General features: G+C 42.8%; 1 protein-coding gene across 1 annotated transcript; it reads right to left on the reverse strand.

The window, feature by feature from the left end:
- Positions 1-445: 445 nt before the first annotated feature.
- On the reverse strand, positions 446-20,539 carry LOC115822871 (fatty acyl-CoA reductase 1). Its single transcript, XM_030786827.1, has 11 exons — positions 20,351-20,539; positions 7,677-7,852; positions 5,588-5,767; positions 5,225-5,402; positions 4,102-4,146; positions 3,862-3,980; positions 3,577-3,644; positions 2,006-2,177; positions 1,300-1,429; positions 791-918; positions 446-608 (listed from the first exon to the last, which is right to left on the reverse strand). Exons 1-11 carry the CDS (start codon positions 20,537-20,539, stop codon positions 446-448), a joined length of 1,548 nt encoding a protein of 515 aa, XP_030642687.1.
- Positions 20,540-26,689: the final 6,150 nt, after the last annotated feature.

Here is a 26,689-nt window from a genome sequence, read left to right on the forward strand (position 1 = left end):
ATAATCACCAAGAATGTCAAGGCATTGTGTCTGGATTCAGGACAGAACACATAAACGTATATATACACTGAGAACAGAGTGGAATTTTATGACTGGGATTGCATATATATTTATGGGTTTAATCAAAGCTATGGTCTAAAAAATGAAAATCTTATTAAAATTTCAGGATATATTTAACTTACTGTTATGAACAGGACACATGGATTGACCAGTAGAGTTTGCTAGAAAGATCTTGGCATGTGATGAGTACATGTAATCAGTGGCTAAACCACACAAACCCAACATTTTGCAAGTCTTTCTTCCTAGATCAGCCGAGCTCAAAGCCACATGACCTGGGCTGTTATGTGATGTTACATGAGGAGATAACTTGTGCGGTGTGTGTGTGTGTGTGAGAGGAGGGGACAAAGGGGCAGTGGTCTCTTGTTTTTGGGACGGAGCTGGTTGGTCAGTTGGTCAGTGTGCTAGACGCCTTGAAGTAGGACAGGAACTTAAAGCACAGGCTCACCACAAAGTACCAAATGTTGCGGGCCATCTGGGAACGGGCGATGAAGACCCGCCATATGAAGACCAGTAGGATTGTATTGAAAGTGTAGCGAATGTTCCTCAACCTGATTAAACGACAAAGAAGAAACAGTGATAAACAGTGTGCACTGTGCCATCATATGGGCTCTCCTGACGACAGAATTACTCCCCACATTCGTTTTGCAATTCTTTCAACATTGATGACTCGTTCAAATGACGCTTTACTTTATCAAGCATGAATGAAGCCTTAGTCAGTGTAGGTGCTTACTTTCTCAAGTGCTGTCTTGCTGCTGGGATGTCAGACATGTCCTCATTCAGGACGTATTTCTTCGTGCCAATGCAGTAGTTCTCAATATACTCAGGCCAGTTCAGCTGGCGAACATCGAAGTTGAAAGTCTAGTAGATTAAGAACCAAGAAGCATTAGTGCATATGTAGAAACTGTGATTTAGTAAAACTTGATTTTTAAGTGCAGCTGAGTCAAGTATAATAATGAAAATATGTGCAGATATACACTGTATACACTGTACAGTAATCTCTTGGAATTAGAGTGGCCAGTCGTTAACTGTAAATGTTACTGCTTCCTCCTTTTATGTAAGAGTTACAAAACTCTACTGTGTTTTTACGGCTGTTGTTTCTATAACAGTCAACCTTCTGTAACAATAAAAAAATTAAGAAAATGAATAAAGATAATAGGAACTATAATAACTATAAAATAACAGGACAGTAGTTTACAGAGAGAACAATATTTAATAAGGAGGCAGGGAGGAGGTGGGTACCTTCTTGTCCTCTGGCGTCAGCTGACTCATCAGCATGCTCATGTTCTCAGAGTTCCACTCCCAGTCCTGACTACTGAAGTATTCCAGCAGTCCAATGGCCTTGTGTAAGCGGTTAAAAATCCGCATCATCCTAAACCAGACAAGACAGTGGGGGATGTTTAGCTGCACTTTGTCACTGTGCATTTTTTTACCCTAACACTTTATTCACCCCAGAGGGCAGATAAAGAAAAGCTCAGGTCTACTCTCCTGAGTGTGATGTCAGTCATTGTCTCTTTTTTTCTCTGACATTTCATCAAGAAGTGTAACATGCCTAGAGCATAGTATCATTCACCTGATTTCACCTGCAACTCCACAAAGCACCTCACTGACAGTATGTGCTGGTAAGCCAAGAGAAAGTCAAAAACAATGGTATCTGACTTATCAAAGGAAAGACTAATGGTATCTTTGCAAGTATCTTTTCGATAGATCTAAACTGTTATCAATTTTTAAAATGGTTTGTACAGATATATCAACACCTGGATACTCTAATGCTCTGAAAAGTTTGTCCATTATTTAAGTCTGGTCTGAAATTGCTATTTATTTAAAAACATTTCATTTTCATGAAAATCTGTCACCTAAATGATTTGCTGTCTGTTTGTTTTGTGATTCAGTGAACGCTGTATGACTCTATGGCATTGACTGTATTTGGATGCTGTGCCTCTCTTACTGGGGTTTTTGTCCAGACAGGCGCAGGAAGAGGTCATATATGAGGGCTGGGAACTTATGGCTGACCAGGATCCAGTACTGGTTTATCAGGTAGTTGGAAGTGATGTTAGCGTTGGGCCTACGAAAGGCCTGCTCCAAAGGGTTCCTCTTAAAACTGGACATCACATGGTGTTCTAAAGAGAGCACAGGATCAACATGTATCTTCACACCATGTCTTTATGAATATGTTCACTGTTTAATTAAAACAATTACATTTGACCCTATACTCCGGTGAAAATACACTCAGGGTTGACGCTGTAGGTTCCTTTGAACAAGCGGACACCGTTAAGTAGCAGCACTGTCATGATAACTTCTTGCGGAAAAATAATTGGTAGCCACTGTAAGAAGACCCTGCGGTGGACCAGTGGTTCCAAAATACTTCCACAAACCATGAGAAAAAAAGCGGGCAGTGACAGATGTGTGACCTCATGTGTTACATCACAAATGGGTTAGCCGGTTGCCATGGAAATGCAGCATGAGTTGCCAAGTTGATAAGATTCATGGTGGCAGCCAGATGTGCCTCGGTTCTGAGCTGCCTGAGCAGGGTAGGGCAGCCAGCGCCCGGCAGCATCAAAACCCAGTCTGACCTTCCGGCTCTCTGCACAAGGTCAGTTGCCATGGCAATGTCTAACGAAGCTTCCCCTTTACGTTAACACCAGGCCGGCTCGACACTACAACAGAACGTGGCGGGCGAAACCCGGAGCTGTAACGGCCTGCTCTGGAACAATAGAAAATTCAGCCACTCTCCCGACACCCCCCTTCAGTTGACCTACATTTGCTGTCTTTTGATTAGCTTTATTCTTAGCTCTCATGTGGGGCAGGCAGATTACTTCACTGTTCCCCTTTCATAACGCTGATTTTGAGAGCACGAGGTTTAATCCTGCTGAGAGCCATCTGGTAACAATTTACAGGGTGAAAGAAGTGTGGTCACTAATCTGAGGGGACTCTTGTCACCTGTGGTGTTTAATCGGAATCTCCATGCCTCCCGCATCCTTTAATCTTGGTTGCCCTGACAACCAAGAGGATGCAGGAAGATTGTTTAGTTGCCCCTTCATCTAAAACACTGTTTAGCATATGCTGTTTAGTAGTTCCGTTCTGAGGGTTTAAATCCTTTTCTGATTGCTTTTCCTTGAGGCAAAGCTTATTAAAAATATAATACATTGGAAAATATTTGTTTACATGTGCTGCTTGCATGAACAGATTTATTGGAGATAAGCACTAAGAACCTCTACATCTAAAGTGACCTTGTAATCCGGTAGAGGGCAGACAGTTACCAACAGAGAGCATACTATAATATGACATACTATAACAAGCAAACAGTATGGTAGCTGCTCACAAACAATGGTAATGAACATAATATAAATGTTGACTGTAAGTATCTTCCATCAGTAATCCAAGACAAATATTTATATAGTGATTCTCAAGAGATATTATAGCTGAATATAAAAATAATATGTACATCTCCTGAATGCTGCATTTACTTTGCACTGTTACTGGATAACCATAAATTGTTTCAAGAGAAAGATAGCATACCAATCTCTCCCCAGTGGAAGGGGTTTATGCCTCCTGTTGTACAGTTATAGACCAGTACTGATTTAGGTCTGGAAAAACAAAATGAAACAAAGTTAGTTGGTGAGGCAGACTGATTCATTATGAATCTGACAGTCAACAGTACGATTATCAATCTTCACTGATAAACCTTTGTCAAATCATCAATGGCTTAAGATGCTCTCAAAAATCCATGACAGTAATATAATCAAAGCAAAATGGCCAAGTAAAGTCGTTCTAAGACATATGCAGTCAGAATACAGTGCTAACCTGTGAACAGCTGTGTACCAGCCTGCCGCTATGGTCAGGTTGATGACCACGTCTACAGGAATCAGGTCGGCTACAGCATCGTTATTGGCCCTCATGGTACGCAGAATTCCCTTTCCCGCCTAAACAATAATAAACCAAAATACCGGTTGCCAAAAATACAACATGCACACATATCTGTAGTAAAGCACCAAACGCAGTTTATTTGTTATTTGTCATAATTAAAATAGTCCAAATACTTACAGCTATGAAAACACCACTTGGTCCGTTGAAGTTGTCAATCCAGCCCTGTAAAATGGAGGGAAGCATGTCAATACCCAGAAGGGAAACAGGTCTTTAGAGGCTATGGTTACATCTCTTCTAAGTGCTCCCTAAACACTTGTACCACATCATCATGTTTCACACTGAAGCTTCAATGCAACATCAGTCAGAAAACGGTGCAGCTGCTGAGTTGGCATTCCCACAGTGTGACTACAGGGTTTCGGGGGGGTGAGGGGAACAAAACTGTAGGCATCAATTAGAGCTCATTAATAATGGATAGGAGCACTGGTAAGAGACTTAGGTAATTTTCTAGGTCTGAGGTTTGTCTACACGTGTCTATGGATGCATGGGGCCACCATGCAGAGAAGTGTCACATCTGTTGTGTGTGTGTGTGTGTGTGTGTGTGTGTGTGTGTGTGAGTGTCTGTGTGTGCGTGCGACTCCTCCCCTCAGTGCCAGGAGATATATTTTTAACTTTCACTGGCAGAGACATTCTACCACAGGTGAAAGTCTACAGATGCAGTGATAGAAGAAAAAGACATGTGATGGACAGATACTTCATCTTCTTCTCTCACTGCCTTCTGCCATTGAGTGAAACATAATGAAGACTGATACAGGACTCAAAAACCTGGAACACTGCACTGCACAGAGGCATCCAAATGACTCGATTTATGTAATGTTAAAAGAGTTTGGGGAGTTTCCATGTAAATACAGTGGCTTTTCAAACTGTTCTGCAACAACATGTATAAAACAGGAGGCATGCTGTTCACGTGTAAGGTTCAGGATTTTAAATTAGATTTGATTTAGGCCTCAATAGTGCTGTTTCCCGAATATTTATGGAGTAGGTCTATTTTTTAAATCCCTCAATGAACTTTACAAACTCTCTGCACTCCTCAGATCATCAGGTCGGTGGAACTACACATATAAAATCTCAAACTGTTCATAACACAGCAAACCCAAATCTTTAAACCAAACCAGTTCAATTTAACATGCACTTAAGTCTGAATGTATGCACTACACTGTTATTAAAGTAACTGTGTGTAGTGCTATGCAGACATTGAGGAGAAACAGAGTAAAAATAAGGTACGTGAGAGAACTCCACTCACAGGGAATGGTTCCTGCCAGCTGGCTCCCACTATAGAGGGTCGAATGATACCAATGTTGAGTTTAGTGCTCTCCTGCTGAACCACACACTCAGCCAGTGCTTTGGTGTATGTGTACGTATTAGGACGGTCCCCAATTAGACGTGGCGTGATGTCCCGAACAATGCCCTCATCCAGCCACCTAGGACAAAGCCCATGCTCTCATCAGAGGTCACATCACAAGAAATCTTGTGAAAAAAAAAATGCAGATGTATAAAGAAGTTTCCAGAATCCTAGCTCATGCTCTGAGTAGTGAGGGTAATATCTTATATCTGGTCTATGCTGTAAACACTTGGTAGACAGGGAGCAGCAGTACTCATCACTCACTCGAGCGAGTCGATGAGCTTCTTGGGCTCGACGGGCGGGGGATATATGACCTCGTCGATGTGTCTGCGGTTGCAGTTTGCATAGGCTGTGGAGACGTGGATGAAGGCCTCGAGGTGATGCATCTGCTGGGCCAGGCTGAGGAGCTGCTGCGTTGCTATCACATTCAGCTGCAGGGCGTGTCTGAGAAGAAAACCAAACAAATCCATTCAACAGTTACTTAGACTCTGCTTACAATACAGTGAGAGGAGCTGCGTAAAAGCAATCACTGAGAACATGTTTGATGGCAGGAATACGGAAGAACTCGTTTGAGGTTGGATTTACAAAATCATGTACAAAATGAACAGTTTGCATGGTATAACTACGTAACGCATACCAGAAGAAGTCATAAAAAGTTTCCACAAACTGTTGTATGTTTACATCTCTCAGGTCAGAATTTCACGACAAACCTTCTCTCCTGACTACTAGCCAGCACACTAACTGTATTGGTCACTCCTTCAAAGCAGTCCAGACATTATCTGAATGCTTAGCGTAGTATAAACACAAACTCTAACTGCTTTCACACAACTTTGGCAACCAATATCAAAGAGCTGTGACTGCATTTGGACAAATGAGATTTATAACATAATAACGGCTGAGACAGAGTACACACTGGGCCCATGCAGTTGGCAGTGTCTGACAGACACTGTGAAGCAGAGCTGATTTGTTTTGGTTCCAAAATTCTGTCAATGGCTCCTTTATGGGGGCTGTCCTGTCAACACAGGGTCACCAGGGAACGTGTGTGTGTGTGTGTGTGTGTGTGATCCATAGGGACGGTAGTAGTTCCACTCTACTGAGCAACTACAGATGAGTATCTTCTAAGGGAACCAGTTGCAGATCTGAGGCCAGTACCTTGGTCAGGAAGAGCAAAGCTGCGAGATGAAACCCTCACCAACAAGGCCAGAACATATAGAACATAACCAAACTCCACGCAGCTAGGACCAGGGAGCTCTTTCTTGCTGGGCACTACTGTGCTCTGTGTGTGTGCGTGTTACATTAATCTTCTGGAATACAGGTTAGATGGGGATAAACAGGACTGGAAAGGGAGGAGAAATGATGGTGACTGTATATGCTTTCCGGTGTGGTCAGACTGTAAAGTCATTATTGAGTTTAAATGCTGAGAGAGAGAGAGAGAGGGAGAGAGAGAATGATTGAGCAGCGCTCATATTGTTGAACCTTTTTTCTTCACTCAACACACATACACACAAATCTTCAGTTACACACACTGGGAATGAGGTATGTCTTATAGCACAGCATATTCTCCTGCATTGTTCTCTGCTGACAGATTCCTACAACACTATCATACACGTACTCCAGAAGAGAGAGAGAGTCCCTCGGCCGTGATATGTCAGAGACATGACATGCCAGTGTCTATAGAGACTACTCTGTACTGAAACCATTACAGAGTGCACCATGACATATCGACTCTGTGCTCCCTCCCACAGGATTCAATTACAGTCCACTGGCTTCAGGCAGTCTCAGTGCAAAGAGACCATATGGGCCACTGCTGTGGCATCTCAGTCTGATGGCATGTTCATGAAGGAGCACAGTGTGCCATTTTAGCACCGTCAAAATGTTTTATTTTCATCTCTTTCCGGATGTGGTTATTCCTCCTTCTTGTAGATTCTGTTTTCACATATTTAGGCCCTCAATGTCCAAGGCAAGTAATCAGGATTAAACATCATTAGTTAGAAAGCAACATTTTCTGAGCATAATGTGACAGCCTGGAAAGTGGCATAAGCGTAATAAAGAGGCAGTCTTTGAATTCTTAGGGGGAAAAAAAACCCAAAAAACCAAAATCATGCGAATGAAGTCAAACTTGAGTCCTTGCTAAATTGCGAGTTTACACAGAGATCATTCTCCCCGGACAACGAACATGAACAGACCGCAAAAGATCAAATTCCTCATGCCTGAGCAAGTCAAAACCTTACTGCAAATAAAACCACAGAAATCATGACACACATCCTGTCCCAGAGCAAGCTCCGGGGGGAGACAGGACTTAAGTTCGTTTTGACTCCACGCTACAGATACAGAGAGTGAGTCGGTGTCTTACTTGAGTGGCTCGTCAAAGCGGATGGTGGCGGCGCAGTGGAAGACGATGTTGACGCAGGCAGTCAGTTTCTCCACGTCCTCGGGGCTGATGGCAAGGCCAGGCTGCGTCAGCTCACTGCTGATGGGTACAATCTTCTTATGGAAGTCTGGATTCTCTTCACGCACACGGTCGAAAACCTACAGGACAGACAGTGACACGGAAACGTATTTTAACACGCTGCCCACTCACTTCAGAGTTTCAGTGCAGCCACCGCTATTAACCGCATAACAAATCATTTTTGTGTCACTTTATTTAGCCACTCAGCTACTCAGAAACAACACGTGACATAAATACATCAAACAGAAAGTTGTGAATTTTCATTCTTGTTTCTCTGAACTCCAGCAATGCTAATAAATGAACTGAAACACTCTTGTCTCACACAGAAGATGCGTCATTTTTATTAGTTCATTTATTATCAGACCCTTTTCGGAAAAAAATGTGAATACGATACAACACATTCATGCTCAAAATGCATGACTCATAAGAGGGTGTGTGGCTGCAATGGGAAATGTCAGATGCTTTTCCACATGGAAATAAAATCAGTTACTTTTCCAAATAAAATACAGACATCTGGCATCAGCGCTGCAAGCATGAAAATGTAAATTACCAAGGTAGCAATTAAATTCGATTTTTTCACCAAGTTGTTTCAGGACAGGCAGTCAGCAAGACGTAATTTTTAGGTCTAACAAAATTCCAGTTGTATGGTTAAGGTTCACTGTCTAAAACACTGCAAGCGCAGCGTTTTCTCTGGGTGTAAACCTGTTGGTACTGTTTTCATTAGCCCTCAAAGGAGATGGGACAAAGTATAACTTGTTATTGGCCTTTATAACAGGATGTAAAGATATTTTTGCTTGATCAGCCCTAGAAAAATTCCACATTGACATACTGGATTTTAATATGTAAAAAATAAATAAATAAATAAATAAATAAATAAATAAATAAAAAACACTGGCAAATGAGCCTACTTAAATGTTAAATGTCCTAAGTTACAAAAAAATGTGTTCTCAAAAAAGGGCCCATATAAAACCAAACTTGAACATAACAGGTGGTCATTAATAATTCTGGTTCTGGCCCAGCATCTTTCCTAGTAGAAACAAATGGTTATTCTTCCCAACCCCATTCCTCCAGCACACACTTCCAGGTGTTTCCTCAACAATGGGACATCTGCCCTGGAGTGCTAAAGGACAACTTTTATTCCACTACTTTTGGTTGAACGTACCCATTTCAATTTTAAGGTGTGATTTTCTTCAGCCTTAGCTGCAAGTAAGCACAAGTATGTATTAGGTCAGAAAAAATGTGATATATTTACAGCACTAAGCATTCTTATCATGGGGTCATTTGGAATGTTTGTTGCAGCAACTTCAGATATTATGCATCTAGTAGAGATGCTCTGGCTGAAGACAGCACTTGAAGTATCATCAAATCTCCAATATTCATTTCCTACCCACGATCTTTAACGACTCTCTCATTATATTGTCTGTATGGGTTAAGTATGACCAGTGTAATATCAGATTTCATGTTCAAAACATAGATTCTGTCATGTTTGCCCTGATAGTGAAGGCATGAGATGGCTGATATAAAGGCCATTAACAGTGTGCTATGTGTGATCTAACACCATGACTGTGAATATCTGATTTCTACCTGCTCTCGTCTGCAGAAACACTGTAAGGGTCTGGTGATCCTGCCTCCTGGAGGAACAAGTATTAGCACTTTGTGTATGCCTCATGTCACTATTTACTGAGGTAACACAGCCTCTTCAATCTTCCTCAGGTCCTAGACAGATGAACAACCAGGACAGCCCATGGGACATCTCTGGGCAGTCCAAAAAAGTTACATAGTACCTTACATACCTCTTCTACTCATTAGCCTGTTGACAAGTGTACCTCGATCTTAAGAAAGCAAAGACATTTCCCTCTTATCCCAAAGCCTTGTTATTAATGCTGACAAGCTAAAAGTGGTCCAGAGATATTCAAGCCTAGGTCATTCTGACATTTCAGCAGTCCACTGAACTGACTCAGCAGTGGGCTAAAAAAGGAGAGCTTAAGAGCACCTGCTACAGTACGGAATATCTTCTTTAAAATTAGAGAGTGTTTGACCGTGGGCTACTCTTCATGTATGATTTCGCATTCCAAATAACCTATATGTCCATAGGTTAGAACCGTGTGTACCCAGTTTCCTAGGAACCAAGTTTCTCAGGAACCTTTCTGAGTAGAAAATATGGAGGCTTGGAGAAGTCCACACTTACATCAGCATTAAGACAAATGAAAGCAGATGCCTAAGACATTCCCCACTGATATTATGTCACCTGTTTTGAATGTCTGATGGTGTCTGGAACAATAAAGAGGATTTAGTGGACTCTTTGAGGGGATTTGTTCTGCCCAGTCTGAGCCCTCTCCCCTCTCTCTCTCTATGCCACACAGAGTGCGATTACTCACCAGCCCCACAGGCCAGAACCACTCTGCACGCCGTTTTCAAATGAAAGCACTGAATTTGCATCAAAGAGGGATTTAAGACAGAAAGAGCAGAACTGTTTGTTTTTATTTGAGAGCCTGCCAGAGAGAGAGTGAGAGAGACAGAGAGAGAGAGAGAGGGAGAGAGAGAGAGGGAGAGAGAGTATAGCAGCATGCCACTGTATGTTGTGCTCAGTTGTGTGATCTGATTTTGACTCTCTGCGGTGAATTACTTGTCCCACAGCTGTTAACAGGACAATATCCCTCTCTCCCTCATATTCTCTCTCTCTTCACTCTCCTCTATCTGTTAACAGGACTATATCCCTCTCTCCCTAATATTCTCTCTCTCTTCACTCTCCTCTATCTGTTAACAGGACTATATCCCTCTCTCCCTCATATTCTCTCTCTCTTCACTCTCCTCTATCTGTTAACAGGACTATATCCCTCTCTCCCTCATATTCTCTCTCTCTTCACTCTCCTCTATCTGTTAACAGGACTATATCCCTCTCTCCCTCATATTCTCTCTCTCTTCACTCTCCTCTATCTGTTAACAGGACTATATCCCTCTCTCCCTCATATTCTCTCTCTCTTCACTCTCCTCTATCTGTTAACAGGACTATATCCCTCTCTCCCTCATATTCTCTCTCTCTTCACTCTCCTCTATCTGTTAACAGGACTATATCCCTCTCTCCCTCATATTCTCTCTCTATCTGCCCCTCTCCCCCACCTCTGTTTTCCCTCTATCATTACTCTTTCTCTGCTCTTGTTCACTCTTGTTCAGATTTAGAAGACACCCCCCCCCCATCCTCCATGTCCAGCTGTCTACAAATGAGTCCTCTGCAGAAGGCCTAGGATCTATATCATGACCCAAGCTCCTCATGCTCCTCACATCCCGCGTTCTCTTCAACTACACATGCACAAAAAACAAAGAGACTCCAGCTCCAGGTAAATTCAATATTCATAACTGCATTCTGCACCTCTTTGTGGAAAACATAACCTGACACACATGCCATCTGTCCACACAAGGCACTCTGGGACACTAAGGCCCGCACTCTCGCACTGTGTCTCCTGATCAGAAGCTAAGCCTGAATCATAGCTGCCATGAGCAGAGATTAGTGTTGCTATGAGCGTAGAGCATATGGGCCAGGAGGAAGAACTAGAGACTGGCAAACACACTCATGCCATACCGCAGATAGCATCACACACACACACACATACTGCACTGTAACACGCTGAGGAGAGGGTATGTACGCACTCATGAGAATGTGCACATCACACAGACATTCAGAAAGAGAAAAGAGACAGAAGGTGGGGGGAGAGAGAGAGTGGGAGAGAGAGAGGGAGAGAGAGAGGGAGAGACTTACTAAATAGGAATATATTTGTGCAAGTGACTTACAAAAAAAAGAAAAATCTAAATCAAGGAGCACTTGACATCAATGACCTCAACCAAACTTCCTGCTGAGGTTGTGTATCCTAGCAACAAAAACACAAAACACTGTGTCGATTGGCAGGAAACCCCGCACCACAAAACCTCTGCAAGAACACAGGCCCCAAGACAGGGAGTGGATTGAAACATGTCATGAAGGATGCGCTGAGAGAAAAAATTTGAAACTTTAATAAAAAAAAAATTAAAAAAAAGCTTTAACAAAATGGAAAAAAAAGTGTCTCTATCCTCTATTAGTACAGGATTCCAATGGGAAATGATGCTGATTTTCTGCGTCAGACACAAGCAATATGAGAGAGAGAGAGAGAGAGAGAGAGAGAGAGAGAGAGAGAGAGAGATAGCAAAGGGATCGGGGTGACTGCGGTCAAACACTGCAAACACACACATTGTGTCAGTCAGAGAGCAAGGAGAGAGGAGCACTGTGGGACAGCTTGAACCGTAGCTCCGTGCCAGCCTGCCACTGGTTCTCTTTATCTCTGCCAACTCCCTCTGTCCCCTTGGTATAAATAATCCCACCCTGAGAGCATGTGTTTCTGTACTGCTTGTGACAATGCTTCCTTAGTTCAGTGGCAGAACTAGAGCCTAGAGGGAGAGAGAAGAGCCTCTGTAGCCAGTGCATTAGTGCAAATGACAGTGTAGCTTAGGCCAGTGCTGGCCTATCTGTCTAATAGCAGCAGTGAGACAGTTCTCCCCGCAACTGCCAAAAGTTCCAAATTTACAGCCAGCTCCTAACACACATACCTACTCTATTTTTAGACCTTTATCTCAAGGCAAAGCTAGCCCTTCATTTGCATTTATCGATGTCCTCCACTGACACACTTCTGCCACAAGGGAAGGTGGTTGGAATATCCTGAAAGGTTCAACTGAACGGGAATACTCTCGTTTTTGGAATTTCTGTGCGTTGCGTGCCATGTGCGGGAGCTAATGTTTGTAGTTTATGCAGTGGGCCTTGGATTCTGAGTACAGTGACTGTGCACTTTGTGGACTTTCACAGCAACCCTACACTAACAGCTCTTTCCTTTCATGTGGAAACCTGAGCTGTCCTATAAATGCTCCACTCACAGTGTCCACCTTAATATATACGGTAATTATCGCTGCCTTTCTTGGAGAGAGGAAATACGCCCCCTACCCCTCAGCAGTGTGTGTGTGTGTGTGTGTGTGTGTGTGTGGGGGTGGGTGGGTGTGTGACAGAAAGACAGATGGAAGAGAGCCTGTCATACATCTCATTTTCCTGCCTCTATACCTTTGCTTCTCTCCTGAGAGAAAGAGTGCAGCACACTTCTCTTCACTGAGACCTTGCCATTCACAAATACCACTTGTCATAGACACGCCCTGGTAAAACAGGGACACCGTGTGGGAAACGCACAGGCCACTCGAACAGGTACAAACACAAGAGAGCAAATACGCAGAGGGACCCAGCCTACTGAACTAACTGCTTCTGTGAAGAACTGAATGCCTTGGGGTTACAACACAGGAACTGTAAAAGCTCTGATTAAGAAACACTGTAAACAGAAATAACTTTGGTCTTCTCCTCCCCTAGTGCTTTACCATCTGTTTGTGTCAAAGCAGTGACTAATTGAGTCTGCTGCCAGACTGGCCGTCCCTGAACAGACGAGGAAACAAGAGAGCTGTACGTGGAGATGTTAAGAGTAAACGAGGAGTTTGGAAAAGTCTGTTTTATTTTTGGCTCAGTATTTATCATTTACATTCTTCCTCACGCATTAATAAGGACATCTGCACACGCTTGTTGAGTTGGAGCTTATTGCCAACTATGCAATTTCTGTTAGACTAATGACACATGATAAAACACTAAAACCAAATGCTGGCGTAGAGAGAAAGAATGCTGCATGCAAATGCCTCCTTTGTAGACAGCCACACATCCCTTTTTTTTGGTATCTCTTTATAGTTCCTGCAGATGCAAACCATCAGATGACATCATACAGAAGAGCATGGAGAAAACAGAACATGAAGAGGAAGGGACATGAAAGGTGGAGATGAATGACAGACAGATAAAAAAAAAGGTGGACAGAGACTGACAAAAATGAAGGAGAGAAGAAAGGAATGGAGTGGATATTGTGAAAGAAAACTGAAGAGAAGGAGGAAAACCACAGACAGGGAAGCAGAGAGCCACACAAAATTCTGGTTAGCTATGAAGGAAAAGAGGGAGACGAGGCATTGCTGTCAATCAGGTCGCTCTCTGTGCTTTTCTCAAAGGATTTCTTCTCCTATATCGACATAATAAGCAAGTGCCGCTCCAAGCTCCTGGAACTGAAGCTTCCCCTGGTGACTAAAAGAAATTCTGTGAATGTTTTGTGTCTGAGCCTGTGCCACTGAGAGAAATAATTTTAAGTCTTGTCTCGTGGCTATGCCAGAGCCTTGCTAGGACTTCGCTGTGTAGTCAAGTGAAGGTCACTGTGTGTGACGTTCATAAACTTAAGGCCTGAAAAGCTGCCGAACACAAGTCACAGCCCACTATCTCCATCCTTTTATCTCTCTCTCTCTCTCTGTCTCTCTCCCTTTCTTTCTTTTTGTCTCTCTCTCTTTGTCTGCTCAGTATCCTATCCTGTCTGAGACACATATTTCATACGGTAAGTTGTTCCTGAGGATACTGCAGTTGACAATTACAAGTGAACAAAGGAAACAGAGAAAAATGGTGTTTCCTAATATTACAGGCTGATGTTGGCTATTACAGCACAAAAGAAATCAATATAAGTGGAGTAATAGCAGGGCCTACACTGACAGTGCACAGAGCTGGTGGAAAGCACCAGCAAAGCATGCTCATAGCCTCCCACTGGTTCTGTAATAATGCTCTCCTGCTGAGAGCAGTATAATTCCATTATCCCACGAGAACAAACATATAAAACACAGCGTCATTGTCAAACTGGAGATAAAACCTATCTGTTCATAGAGGAGCAACTATCCATCGCTTGTCTCATATACTGCCTTTCAGTCGACTGACGGCACATTCTTCATCTGTTTGTCATACTGTTCCTGTTGTTCACCTCTGGTTGTTGACAGAAAACAACAGAGGTTGTGGTTAGTGTGTGAGGTGGCAGGTACAGCCCAAAGAGAGTGTGGCTGAACCGAGGTATGGTGCAGAAGAGCACCCTCAGGCAGGACTACTGCTATTGTCAGACTACGGATTATGTGGGAAAGGGTGCAAACACCACTGTTTCGCTTCTCACCAACTCTGTATTACCAAAGCAAACGTGTCTCAATTTTTATCAAAGCTTGCTAACACAGTGTAGTTTCCTCTACAGCAGGTAATCTGTAAGAGGAAGATACTCATAGTCATTCATATCAAGAATATCATTCATTTCTCTAGTCTTTGCAATACAGAGAGTGTGTTTGGTTTCTGTTGCGATGGTTGAACCGTTCTACCACTCAGCCCTCATGTATGTATTTTCTGATGATCTTTCTGATAAAGAAAGTGCCATTTGAGTGGGTGGCAAAATTGGTAAGATGAGACTCTCTAAAATGTGTTAGCGAGCAGGGCAGGCTACGCTGATACTACATGAAGAGGAATGAACTCTGACTTGACATTAACGCTGTCCTCATTCTTATGTGTCTGAAAGACAACACCTCAGAGTGAAAACAAGAACACCTGAGTGAACTGAAGTCTGACTTTATCTGAAGAAACAGACACGGTGACACCTAGCAAATCAAGATGAACATGATCCTCAGGGATAAAAGGGATCTCACATGTCTCTCCCAGAGAACTTTCCAGAATCTTCTTTGCCTTTCCAGGAAATGAAACTGACACGTTTAATCAAAGTTAGATCAACAGTATACTTACACCCAGCAAGTGTAGACATAGGTTAAGTAATTAGACCTATGAATAATTCAGTCACAGGCTCCGAATTTTCATATCCCAACACAGCACTCAAGACTTTTTGTTGTTTTAACATCATTGGTTTATTTATTTTTCATAGACAGGCAGTAAAGTTTTAACGAAAGATTAACTAAGGGTGGGAACATCATGGCTCACATCACCATGATGGTGGGCCGCTTGATTGACAATGGACAGTTTTTTCCACAGTACCTGCAAAAATAGGTCAAATTGATTTTAAATGAGTGTTTGCTTTCTCAATTTCTTATGGTCATCATTAATCTGTTAGTCAGTTATCAAATACACAAACTACTCTACCTCTGAATCTGTAGCCCTTTGACAAGAGTGAAATGTACCAGATGCTGGACATTAAGCATCTAGCAACATGGTATCCTGCCACTCCCACAATTCATCAGCAAGTGCCCAGTTTTGTATTACTAGTATGATGGCTAACATTAGAGAGTTCTCTCTTTATGAAGGTTGACACGTGCCCACCTGATCTGCTGAAGAGGGTTCTGTCGCCATGGTTGCCATCACGGTCAGGATTGCTCTGAGCGGGCACATACAGCGGCACTGTAGTATGGGGTTAATGACTCCATTGGCACTGTTTAATGTGCCAGTTTGTGTCACAGGCAGCAGTTCATTTGCAGCCTAATTGTGCTCAGACTACACCATACACCTTTTCTTCTTTCTCTCCAGGGGCACTCTAGGCAAATGCTGTGCTGTTTGCCACTTTCACCACATGGCATCCCAGTCTAGATGACGAGCAGCAGAAAGACTGGAACATTACCAAGCCAGCAGACATAGTTTGTGTCTGACACTTGTGGATGGGTAAGAAATTAATCTGAAAATGGGTCATGTTTACTTCTCTTACAGTAGAGGGAGCTAATTCTACACAGGCATTTGGCTTTAGCCCCACCACAAACACCCCAGAGAAGACACACACCAGACAAAATCTAAGAAGCCTCCAGCTAAAAACAGATGTGTTGGATTATAGCTGGAATCAGTCTGCAAAAGCGAGGCTCTCCAGGAGGCTTTGACTGACATTACACAGTTTCAGTTAAGTCTACCTATACCCTGTTACGTATTCATATCGTGAACCCAGACACCCACATGTAATGCGACATCAGTGACATAGAAAGCACAAATTTTAGAATTTGTAACAGAATATTCAAATTCATGCCACTGTTTGAAGACAGGTGTAGGCTTTCATCCAAACAAGTAGTACTACAATTCAGCAAGGCATGCATCCTTCTATTAGACACAGTGCTAAGAATCAGACCCATTAGGATACTCGATATCTGATAGTTTAGGACACAATGCGCGCTATCAGGGAGAAATCAATCATTTGCAAAATATTTGCACTGCTAGGAATACAATCTACCATGGGATCACACTTAAACCAAATCGATAAATGGGACAGGTTCAGGCCAAAGTTGTACATAATCCTGACAGGGTCAATGAAAACACACAGTGTTGTTGGGGCATGAACGAAAGATGAATCTGAAGGTATCACTGCCTCAGGTGAACAGGCAACGCTGACCAGCTCAAATCCCTGCCATAAGAATTCAAACAAATCCATCCGTCTACATCTAATCAAGCACAGTAGGGTGATCATGTAACCTCCCACAGACTGCACAGTCGGATGCTTTGATGGAGCTGTTTAGGTGGAGTGAGTAGATCAGGCGTGCAGAGGGACGAGGTATTGTCGCAATGTATGGTCCCGTAAAGGAACACTCAAAGACCGTTATCGAGGCGACAGTCGCTGACATGCAACGCAATCCCACACATCATTAATGACTTATCAGTGAAAAAATACAACCTTCAGCAAGATCTGATTGTTACAGCTTATCAAACAAAACACACATTCATGCATAGCCCAGAGCATGACAAAGAAATTAACCTGATTCCTCATTTCCTTATCTGTAATCAAAATTCTGACATACTGGTTACCCAACGACCGGTTATTTGTTTACCGTTTGGGGAAAAAGGCTGTATCCATGACGCGTATTCTTTGGAACTTTTTTAGAATTTGGTTTCAGGTTTACATTTGAGACTAGAAAGCTATGGAGTGGAGCTGAATTTGTTTTGTGTGACTCTTTCAAGGAAACACCACCGTCTCCCTGTGTGGAGTGTCACGGTATCTCTCCCTATGCATTGCTTCTCCTACACACGCACACACACAGACACATACACACACACACACACACACACACACACACACACACAAACACACAGAGTCATTGTGCCCTCTGCTGCACTGTTGTTTTGCACACAATGTCTCCTTTTATTGAATACAAAGAAGAGAATGAGGTTAGAAGAAAGAAGAATGCAACATGAAAAAGCAAGAACAATTGAGTAACTGTTTGGGAAAGGACTGACCTACCAAAACAATATCAGCCAAACCCCCTGTGAAAATGCTTTCAAGTAAACAGAGATTCTGGACCCTCTTAGAGTTCTGGCTATTTGAGTAATATTTCATGCCAATATTTACCCTGTAGTGAGGGACTGTGCAAAGTAGTGAGAAAGCAGGCCTCAGGTAAGGTTGTAGGAATTCCATCACCACCCCCACACACACCCACACCCACTCACACACACATTAAGCCTAAAGGTTAATGCTTTTATCTCATCAGCTTCCCTTTGACTTTTGTTCATTCAAACAAGGTAGTCAAATATGATTTTTCAGTCAGCTTTGCAAATACACTAAAAACAGCCTTGTTCAAGGTTAAGTAGGTGACTTGTTCCAGCTTTCCATTTTCTGGCTCTCTTGTTTGTCACATCACACCCTCTAAGACATTCTCCACATTCCCCTTATCTCCTACACACATATCTACTAAAGTAGTGACCGGACCGGAACAGTGCTGGACAAGAGGCCTTCACAGTCCAGACTAAGTGTATTAGACATGAGGCTGACAGACCATGAATACAGCAGAATGCCCAAAATGACAATGTTTTAGCACTGTCACATTAACACGGCCGGACCACAGCTTCATTTGAATCTTATCTGACTTTTGTTGTTCAACATACAGCATGCACACGATGAAAAGTAGAGGCCAATGCAAAGACAATTAAAAGATTGACCTTATAATCAGAGTACTAACACTAAGTGTTCTGGCAAACAACTGTCAATTTTTCAGATGTCAGTTTGCCTGCCCTTAGCCAGGTCAAACTCTACAGTCAGATACAGTCCTCTCAACTTATCACTGAGGCAACAGCTGTTACCTAGAAACAGGTGCTCTGAGTGACAGTAAAGAGGGCTGCAAGGGCAAGATGAGCTTGGAGGGAAACAACTGTTTTAAAGCAGGTTGGGAAAAGACAGAAGTGACACAACTTTCCCTCCTCCCCCCTACTAGGCTCCTCCCACGCTCAACAGACTCATTCTCTGATTCCTGATGTTAACTGGACTGAAGGGCTCACGCTCTCACTTCTTCTCAAACAGGAAGAGAGTGAGTCAGTATACAGTTCGACAAAGACAATCACATGTCCAAGCCTCTCTCCCAATTAAAGACCGGCAGTGGGCGGCACGTATCTCTCTTTGTTGTCAGACTGCTCCACTTAACTGTTTAGCTGCCTCGTCGGGTGGTTGGGTCAATCTGCTTTAGATTGATTTTGTCCCTGTGTTGTGGAGTGTGAGTGTAATTCAAACAAGGGCAGAATCAATGTTGAGCGGCCCACTCCCCGCACTACTGCCACTGCCATTATCCAGAGAGGGAAAGAGCATCTCCATTTGCAAGGTGCTCCAAGTGCCATTATCCAGCGAGCTAATTAAAGCCTGGCTCACCTAGAGAAATGGCATGTCAGGGAGAGGAGGGGGTGGTGTAATAGTCAGAGGCTTAATATGACTTCAGTTTTCAAGTGGCTAGATAGGGGGAATCTAAAGACAAAGCCTACTGGAGTGATTTTTCAGAAAGGAGACAATGGACTTTTTCTTTATACCGGTGTTAAGACCTTCACTGATGATTGTCAGAGATACATAATGATTTTCAACAGCTGTAACATCCACTTGGGACGGAGAGTGTGTGTGTGTGGCTCACGGACGGGGCAGCATGAGGAGTGACTGTGCAGTCGGTGTTTCATCTTCCATCTCTCAGCTCACAAACATGTTCCCTGTCCAATCTCTCAGATTCCATTAAACTCAACATGCCTTTATTTATTGTCCGGTTATATTTTTCCAGTCTGGTTGTCACTGCTGACACCACTTTTCCCTTCCTCCCCCTCCCTCCCTCCGTCCCCTTCTCCTTCTCCCTCTCCCTCTCCATTTGTCCAGCACACAGGCTTTCAATTCTTGCAAAATGTGTGCGAACTCTGCACTTCCATAAAACATCAGACTGACACTTTTGAGTGCTAAAGGCATGTGAAGATCATGTGTTCTTATACACAACATTTGCAGGTGAAAATGTGGAGGCTGAACTAATTTGGCAAGGACCATAAACCTTAGGTTATGAGGTAGTTATAGGAAAATCTCATGTTCCGCTACATGCTCTCCAATCTAGTTTCATCCAATTAGAGTTCTGCTTTCACACAAGTCTAAGGCAAAGGTCAATAGCACTTAACAATGTACTGTCATGAGTGGGTGTAGACATTACCATATAAACAAATATTACCTCTGAGATATTTCTGAAACACACTATAATTTTATAACTTTATTACAACTTTTTACACAAATACTAGATGAAGATTAAACTTTGGTCCCGAGGCAGAAGAAGAAGGGAAGTCCTGTCACTTTTACGACTGACTGTAAACTGCCTGTCATAAAGGCCACATAATCAATCACCCTAATTGTTCTGCCCAGTGTGCAGTGTTGCCAAGGGCAGTTTGCAAAGTACAGGGGTGGGCTGCATTTGGATGCTGTCACATTGCATGGGCAGCTGCTAAGCCAGGGGAGAAGATGAACAAAGAGCAATCCACTCACCTTACACTTCATCATGTCCTTGACCCGCTCTTGCATGGACTGGCCAGCTTTAGGCCTGACCAGGATGTAAAGGGCGTGGACCTCCGGGCAGGAGCGCAGCAGCTTCTCCACCAGCACCTTCCCCATGAAGCCTGTTGCCCCAGTGATCAGAACGCTCTTCCCAGCATAGTAGTCTGAAATGGAGGCCATGTTGAGTGTGCGTATGCTCGGCTGTACTGGTCCCAAGAGAGCACCTAAGAGGAGAGAGGAGAGAGGGAGGGTAAGTGCTGAGAGAAACAGTCTCACTCACTGAACTTAAGCCATAAACATCAAGGCTGGCAGGTCTGGTTGGAGGCCTGCTTTGTCAGCTTCCGTGCTTCAGATCCTGTGGATTCACGGGTTTCATTAAGTAGTGAAGGTCAATAAGCACTGCAAGTAAAGTGTCTCAGCTGCTAACACCCCCCCCCCCCCCATCCCGCCCAAACTGATTTCAGTACGAATTTCTAAAGTATGAGCTAGCCCTGACAGGTTTTAACCAGTTTCACAGCTAAACTCTGCTAGTTGCAATGGAAGACTCAGTACTAGCGTTTGCATCACACTTCCTGTACACATCAGCTAATAAGAGGAACTGAAGAAAACCATGCCTCTGCTATGACTAAGAATTCATGTACTGACAGGAGAAGATAAACTTAATAATGGCTGTAAAGGTTATACAATTCTCAAACACTCCTACAGTGCAGAAGCTCACTACGAGTCAGGCTAACACTATGGCAAATGTTAATGATCATCTGTATGGCAAAGGGTGAAAGGCCACTGACAAACTCATCTGAATGAAATGGATGTTCATAACAAAACCAATTAAGGATTTGTTTTTGTTTTTTTTTTCTTTCTTTTTAAATATGTGTAACCTCCCACTAGAGTGAGGAACTCCTATGTAGTTCTTAAGAATTAGATTACTGTGTCCAAAAATAGCAGAACTATTCACTCTGAGATAAGCTCTAATTTAAACAAACAAACAAACAAACAAACAAACAACAAAAAAAACCAGGCTACTGTTTCGTCCCACTATTAGTGACTGACACCTTTCCCTGTATGAACTGCCACCCTTATCACACATATACACACCTAATAGAGTTAGGTAAGCGCAGTGCATTCTTATCAGGGCACACCATGCCCTGGTGTCACTCCTCATCACCCTTTCTTTCTGCAAGGGGCTGAGAGGCTCCTTGTTTAGCCTCATTGTACTGCACTGACCTACATTTGACTGCAAAAATCAAAATAGTACTGCTCTCTTCAGCTTTGCTTGCAAGTTAGCTTATGACATCTCTGACTCACTGAGATAAATTAATGTGTTACAGTTATATACCCTGTTTCATAACACATTTAAAAAAAAAAAAAAGTCATTTTTGCTACAAAAAATGCAGGACAAATTCCAACATGTTCCACAGAAATAAAAAAGAGCTTAAACCTTGAGCTGTACTCACAGTTGGAGGATTCTGAATATAATTGTGAGCACGTCACAGTTTACAAGTGAAAATTTTGTCTTTCATTTGTCTTATGTTTTATACTCCACTGCTTTTTCCCATGTGATTTTAATTCTGTAAATTAATGAACAAATGACCAAAAGTTTCAGTGAACTCATACTGGAAAATATTTGATCAACGTTGCCATTTCCTTAATGGCATTTTCTTTTCTGGTAGTTTCTGTTAAGAGATAAAGAGATCTGAAATTGAAATGAAAATGATATCAACTCTCCTGTGAGATATTAAGTGAAAAGAATCTAGATTAAACCATGTCACTTCTCTGTTACGGATGTGGGGCGTTCACTCTAGACTTTTGCTATTACTTTGGCAATGCAGTTAATATTGCAGGTCATTCCTACCAAAGAAACCGCTCAAATCCAGCTGACCCTGCCATGATGAATAAAAATGCCCTCTACCCCACTGAGAGGAAAGGCTAGAAAAATCAAAGAAGGAAGAGCGTGAAATGCTGCACTTAATTTCCCTTTGCCAGTTGGAGGTGGCCAGTGCAGTCTGACATTTTCTAGGTTCTGACTTCTATGAGAGTTTAATTGAATCAATCCGTTTGCTAATGGCTTTCGCGTAGCAGACTGTGTGTCTGCTTCTCCTCCTCTACTCAATGCAACTTGTTTGCTTATGTCTGCAATATGCAGGGTGGCCACTGTCCAATTTCAGGGTGATCGTGATTTAAGACAGAAAAATACAAAACAAAAAAAAAACAGCCCTGCTGCTGAACCTACCGTTCTGGAAGCCTATCAATACTCTCCTTCATGTCCCCAAAAGATCACATCCTGTTAGCTCACTCTCGGGGTAGGGCACTCTTTTGAAACCCAGAGGCTTGCCATGTTTCTAATATCCTGTCTTGTTTTAGGAAGACTGAGGTTTCTGCATTGACTGAGGTTTCTGTGTTTCCTCTATATTTTCAGTAAAGAGTTGAAAGGTGGTGATGTGTGTTGTTGGTGCATGAGTGTGAGAGAGAGAGAGCTGATCCTTTTGTCACTTGTGCTTGACTTATGCCTCTTCACTTATTTGTTTACTAACATTGTGCTGTACGTCTGGTCCTAAGGGACAGGAGGTGGTTTGACCTGCTGAGTCATCTCTGGCAGTAAGAGCTTCATTGTGGTACACAGTTCCATTATGTGGTAACGTTCCATCATGTTTTGGTAAAGCAGGGGAAAAACGTTAGGCTTAATAAAGACTGTCTGTTCTTTGCCTAACTGAAGGGGTGCAGTGGTAAAACTAGCTCATTTGATTCTCAGTAACACTGCACCAACATAAAGAATACAGTTAGCCATGCTTTGGGCGGAGACTCTCACCTTCAGTGACCCTTTTACTAAACAGGGCACCTGCACAGTTGCAGGCAAATGTTGAAAATTAGGTAAATAGCCTGGGCACTTTGTTGCCATGGAGACCCTTGTAAATGCAAAGAAGCGGTGGCTTAACTTTGCATGTATCAGAGGGCGCATGTGTTACTCTTCACCCCTTGGAACAATGTTCTGGGAAACTTTTTTTTTCACAGATTAGAATATCACAGCTTACATTTCAGCATACATATTTGCAAATTATATCACAAGTGTGTCAGGCCCAGTGCCAGGATGAAGTGACTGAGGGGGCAGTTAAAAATGGAGAGGAGGCAAATCTTTTTATACAGTAAAACAGTAGGTTATCATCCTGCTATGCCTATTTCTGTATTTTTTGTCATCCTGCGGGTGGCAATATAGTGGTGTTTGACTAGATGCGAACAATTCCCTACCTTACCTTTTCCATGTGAAATAGGGTTTTTTTCTTACAAAGCCACATTCTGATATCCATCCTTATTCCTGTACTGTCTTTTTGGCTAAGCAAACAAGCTACGTTACGCGATGGCGAAAGCTGAACTAACTATTTAGCAAGCAAACTAGCTTGAGTGTTAACGCTTTTAACCTTTTTTTTTAATCACATAGCATACAGCGTGAGGTTCAAAACTATGTTTGAATGCTATTTGTGCAGTGGGAAACAAGGATCAGATAACAAGCCTCAAATATTTTATGGGGGAAAACTTGAAAGAAGGTATTTTATTACTGTTGTCTTTATGACACTTGTATCTCGGTCAATACTTTGGTTGTTTTTGTTATTTTTCTATAGGGCACATGAAATTTAAATTGGGGGGGGGGGGGGGGTGGGGGGGCAGAAAATACCGAGGGGGCTAAGCCCCCTATTGCCCCCTCCTGGTACCAAGTGCAGAGTGTGTAGTTTTGTACATTGCAGTAGCTTGCAGGAGTGGAAATGGCTCAATTCAAAATACATAAGGCATTAATGGTCAGACAGAAGTACATGTACAGCTACATCTCAACATAAAATGGTCCTCTCCATTTTCCTTCACATATAACTCTGATACTTGTTTCTTTAGATCCAATAGACCAGTGTTAACTAAACCATTCCCAGTGGTTCACAATCAACCAACTCCACTAACCAGGTTCTGAATGACCAATTAGTTCAGTATCAGCTTCAGTATCAGTTTGTTACAGCTAGAACGGAACAAACCAGCCACAGCTGCCTCCTATTTTCTGCTCCCTTCATACATCGCATTATTCAGACACTCCCTCATTTCTTGCTCCTTAGCACTCACAAATCTGACTCCATTTGTGCTCTTGCCAGGGGCGTGTTCCTTGTTCACGTTCAGAAGATGTGTTAAGTCACCTCATGTAACCCACTTGTCATCAGGTGTATTCAAACTCTATGAAGTCAGAAGAGACTGCAGTTGAGCGAGGCTGCTCTTTTCCATGGCTTGCTGAAGAATCTACTCTGTTTTGTATGTGTATGTTTGTACGCTTGTGTGGGGGGAAGAGGATCAGTTCATCACCACCCTGGCATTTTATGACTCACATCCTATCAGCAGTCAGCATTTACACATAGCCAATCACAGGCCAGTATTTCTAGGTAGCTGTATGGTAGAACCATGAGTCTGTCACACACCTCTCACAATCTCCTGTCCAAGACTATAGCCTGTAAGAGGAACTCCTAAAGGATAGAGGTTTAAAACTACTCACACCCCAAGCCATGGTTGACCCAGATAAGAGAGAGAATACATTAAAACTTCATTTTTACATGCATAAACACACACACACACACACACACAATTCTCTATACTCACTTCCCTTTCTCTGCCCCCTCCTTACACCTAACTCACCAAAGTGATACACATGGACAGCTGTGACAGCTGAAACCACAACTCTCTAAAGGTCGATGCTGTCTCCTGTAAAACACAGCATATTCATAAAGCACCACTGCTTAGCACCACTCAGAATATCTACACCTAAGCTGGTTCCAGTCCATTTCTCCTAAAACACAGTACATTAGCTCCCTTCTAATTCCCCCATATTTCACTCAGAAACTCCATTAAAAAGCTTTAAATCAAACTTATTTCCACTCTGTATATGAGTATTGTCCTTTCCTCAGAAGCATATGCCTCAGTAGGCTCTTTGAAAAAAGACCAAGCTTACGGTCCACCCTCTGTTGCCAGAGAATTCCTACAGCGCGTTAAATAGATCAGAGAAAATGGAGGAGGACAAAAGGACACAGGGGTGCTTGGGGGATGAAGGAGGGGAAAAAGCAGAAGTTGGACATCAGAAAGGATTAGCCTAGCGCTGACAATGAACAAGTTCCTGTAACTGGAGCAGTAAACTCATGGAACACTCACAAGGACACTCACACACAATGCTGGCCGAGCTGTGAATTCCTCTTAGGTCACAGAGGCTCTTCCACATTCTCAGTGATGTCCTTTGAAGCTAAGGACATAGGGCAGAGTTAAACAGAACAATAAAAATTACAGTCTCTAGCGTTCAGGTGGCGCAGCGGAAAATGACACTAGCCCACCACTGCATTCGAGTCGAGGACTCAGTGCTTCCGGCTTGGCCAAACGTCCATATGAACACAACTCACAGTGCTTGAAAGTGGAAAGCTGGTAGGATACTGAACCCCAGTCACTGCAACAGTGACTCAGTCAGGGCTCCAAAGTAATGGTGGGTGGATGACATGAATCTCCGCGTGCGTCACGGCTACCCAGAAAAATCTTCTTCATGGTGAAAAGGAGTGATCAGTTATTGGCTGGTGTGGATGGGGAAGGAGGTGCATGGGACCAGGCAATGACTGAATTGGGTGAAAAAGGGAAAAATGCCACAAAATAGTCTTGAAGATGACCAGTGAAAGACCCCTGGTGTGTAAGTATTTGTAAGAAAGATTGTCTCTGACATCAAGTGTTTCTTTTCAATAAACGATGAAAAGAGAGGTAGACACTGGACCGAGTTTTGGAATTCCATGGTCGTTTTCATCATTGTTGATCTTGAGGTCAAATACGGTTATGGCATTTTTCATAATTTAATAAAATCTAAAAATATACAATTTATGATTAGGGAAAAAAAAACAGGAATGATCTCACACCTTCTGCCTTTGGATTTCACAACAGCTGCATCAAATGTTAGACATATGTTAGTACAAGCCAGTGTTGCTTGTTTAATAGTGATTTCAGGACTTGTGCACTTACACGAGGAGAATTAATTGTTGCCCCTCGGCCAAATTTTTTGGTCCATGGAGCACAGCTTCTCTTTCTGCTTCCAAGCTTCTCTTTTGTTGAGCAGGCATTGTGTGTGTTAGCTCCAAGTCACTCTCAGTAGGGAGTCTTAACGTCTGTTAGAGATGTAACTGTTTGGCCGAAGAACTGCACTTCCCTGCCACCCTAGAACAGTCACTACACACAACCCTCCATTAATGTCCCATTGAAGGCCCTGTCCTCTGTCTTACCCATCACTGAATGGACAAACAGAAGGCCAACACTTTGGCCTTGGATCACTCTTGGCTGGGA

This window comes from Chanos chanos, chromosome 1 (assembly GCF_902362185.1).
Source record: "Chanos chanos chromosome 1, fChaCha1.1, whole genome shotgun sequence".
Taxonomy (NCBI): domain Eukaryota; kingdom Metazoa; phylum Chordata; class Actinopteri; order Gonorynchiformes; family Chanidae; genus Chanos; species Chanos chanos.

What these genes read in the sequence shown, in the direction of transcription:
- LOC115822871 (XM_030786827.1), bottom strand. Translation starts at nt 20,539, where the DNA reads ATGGCCTCCATTTCAGACTACTATGCTGGGAAGAGCGTTCTGATCACT. An exon ending in TGGTACACAGCTGTTCACAG is followed by an intron (nt 3,645 to 3,861) that starts GTTAGCACTGTA and finishes TTGTTTTTCCAG; the next exon opens with ACCTAAATCAGTACTGGTCT. An exon ending in CTTCCACTGGGGAGAGATTG is followed by an intron (nt 2,178 to 3,576) that starts GTATGCTATCTT and finishes TGCTCTCTTTAG; the next exon opens with AACACCATGTGATGTCCAGT.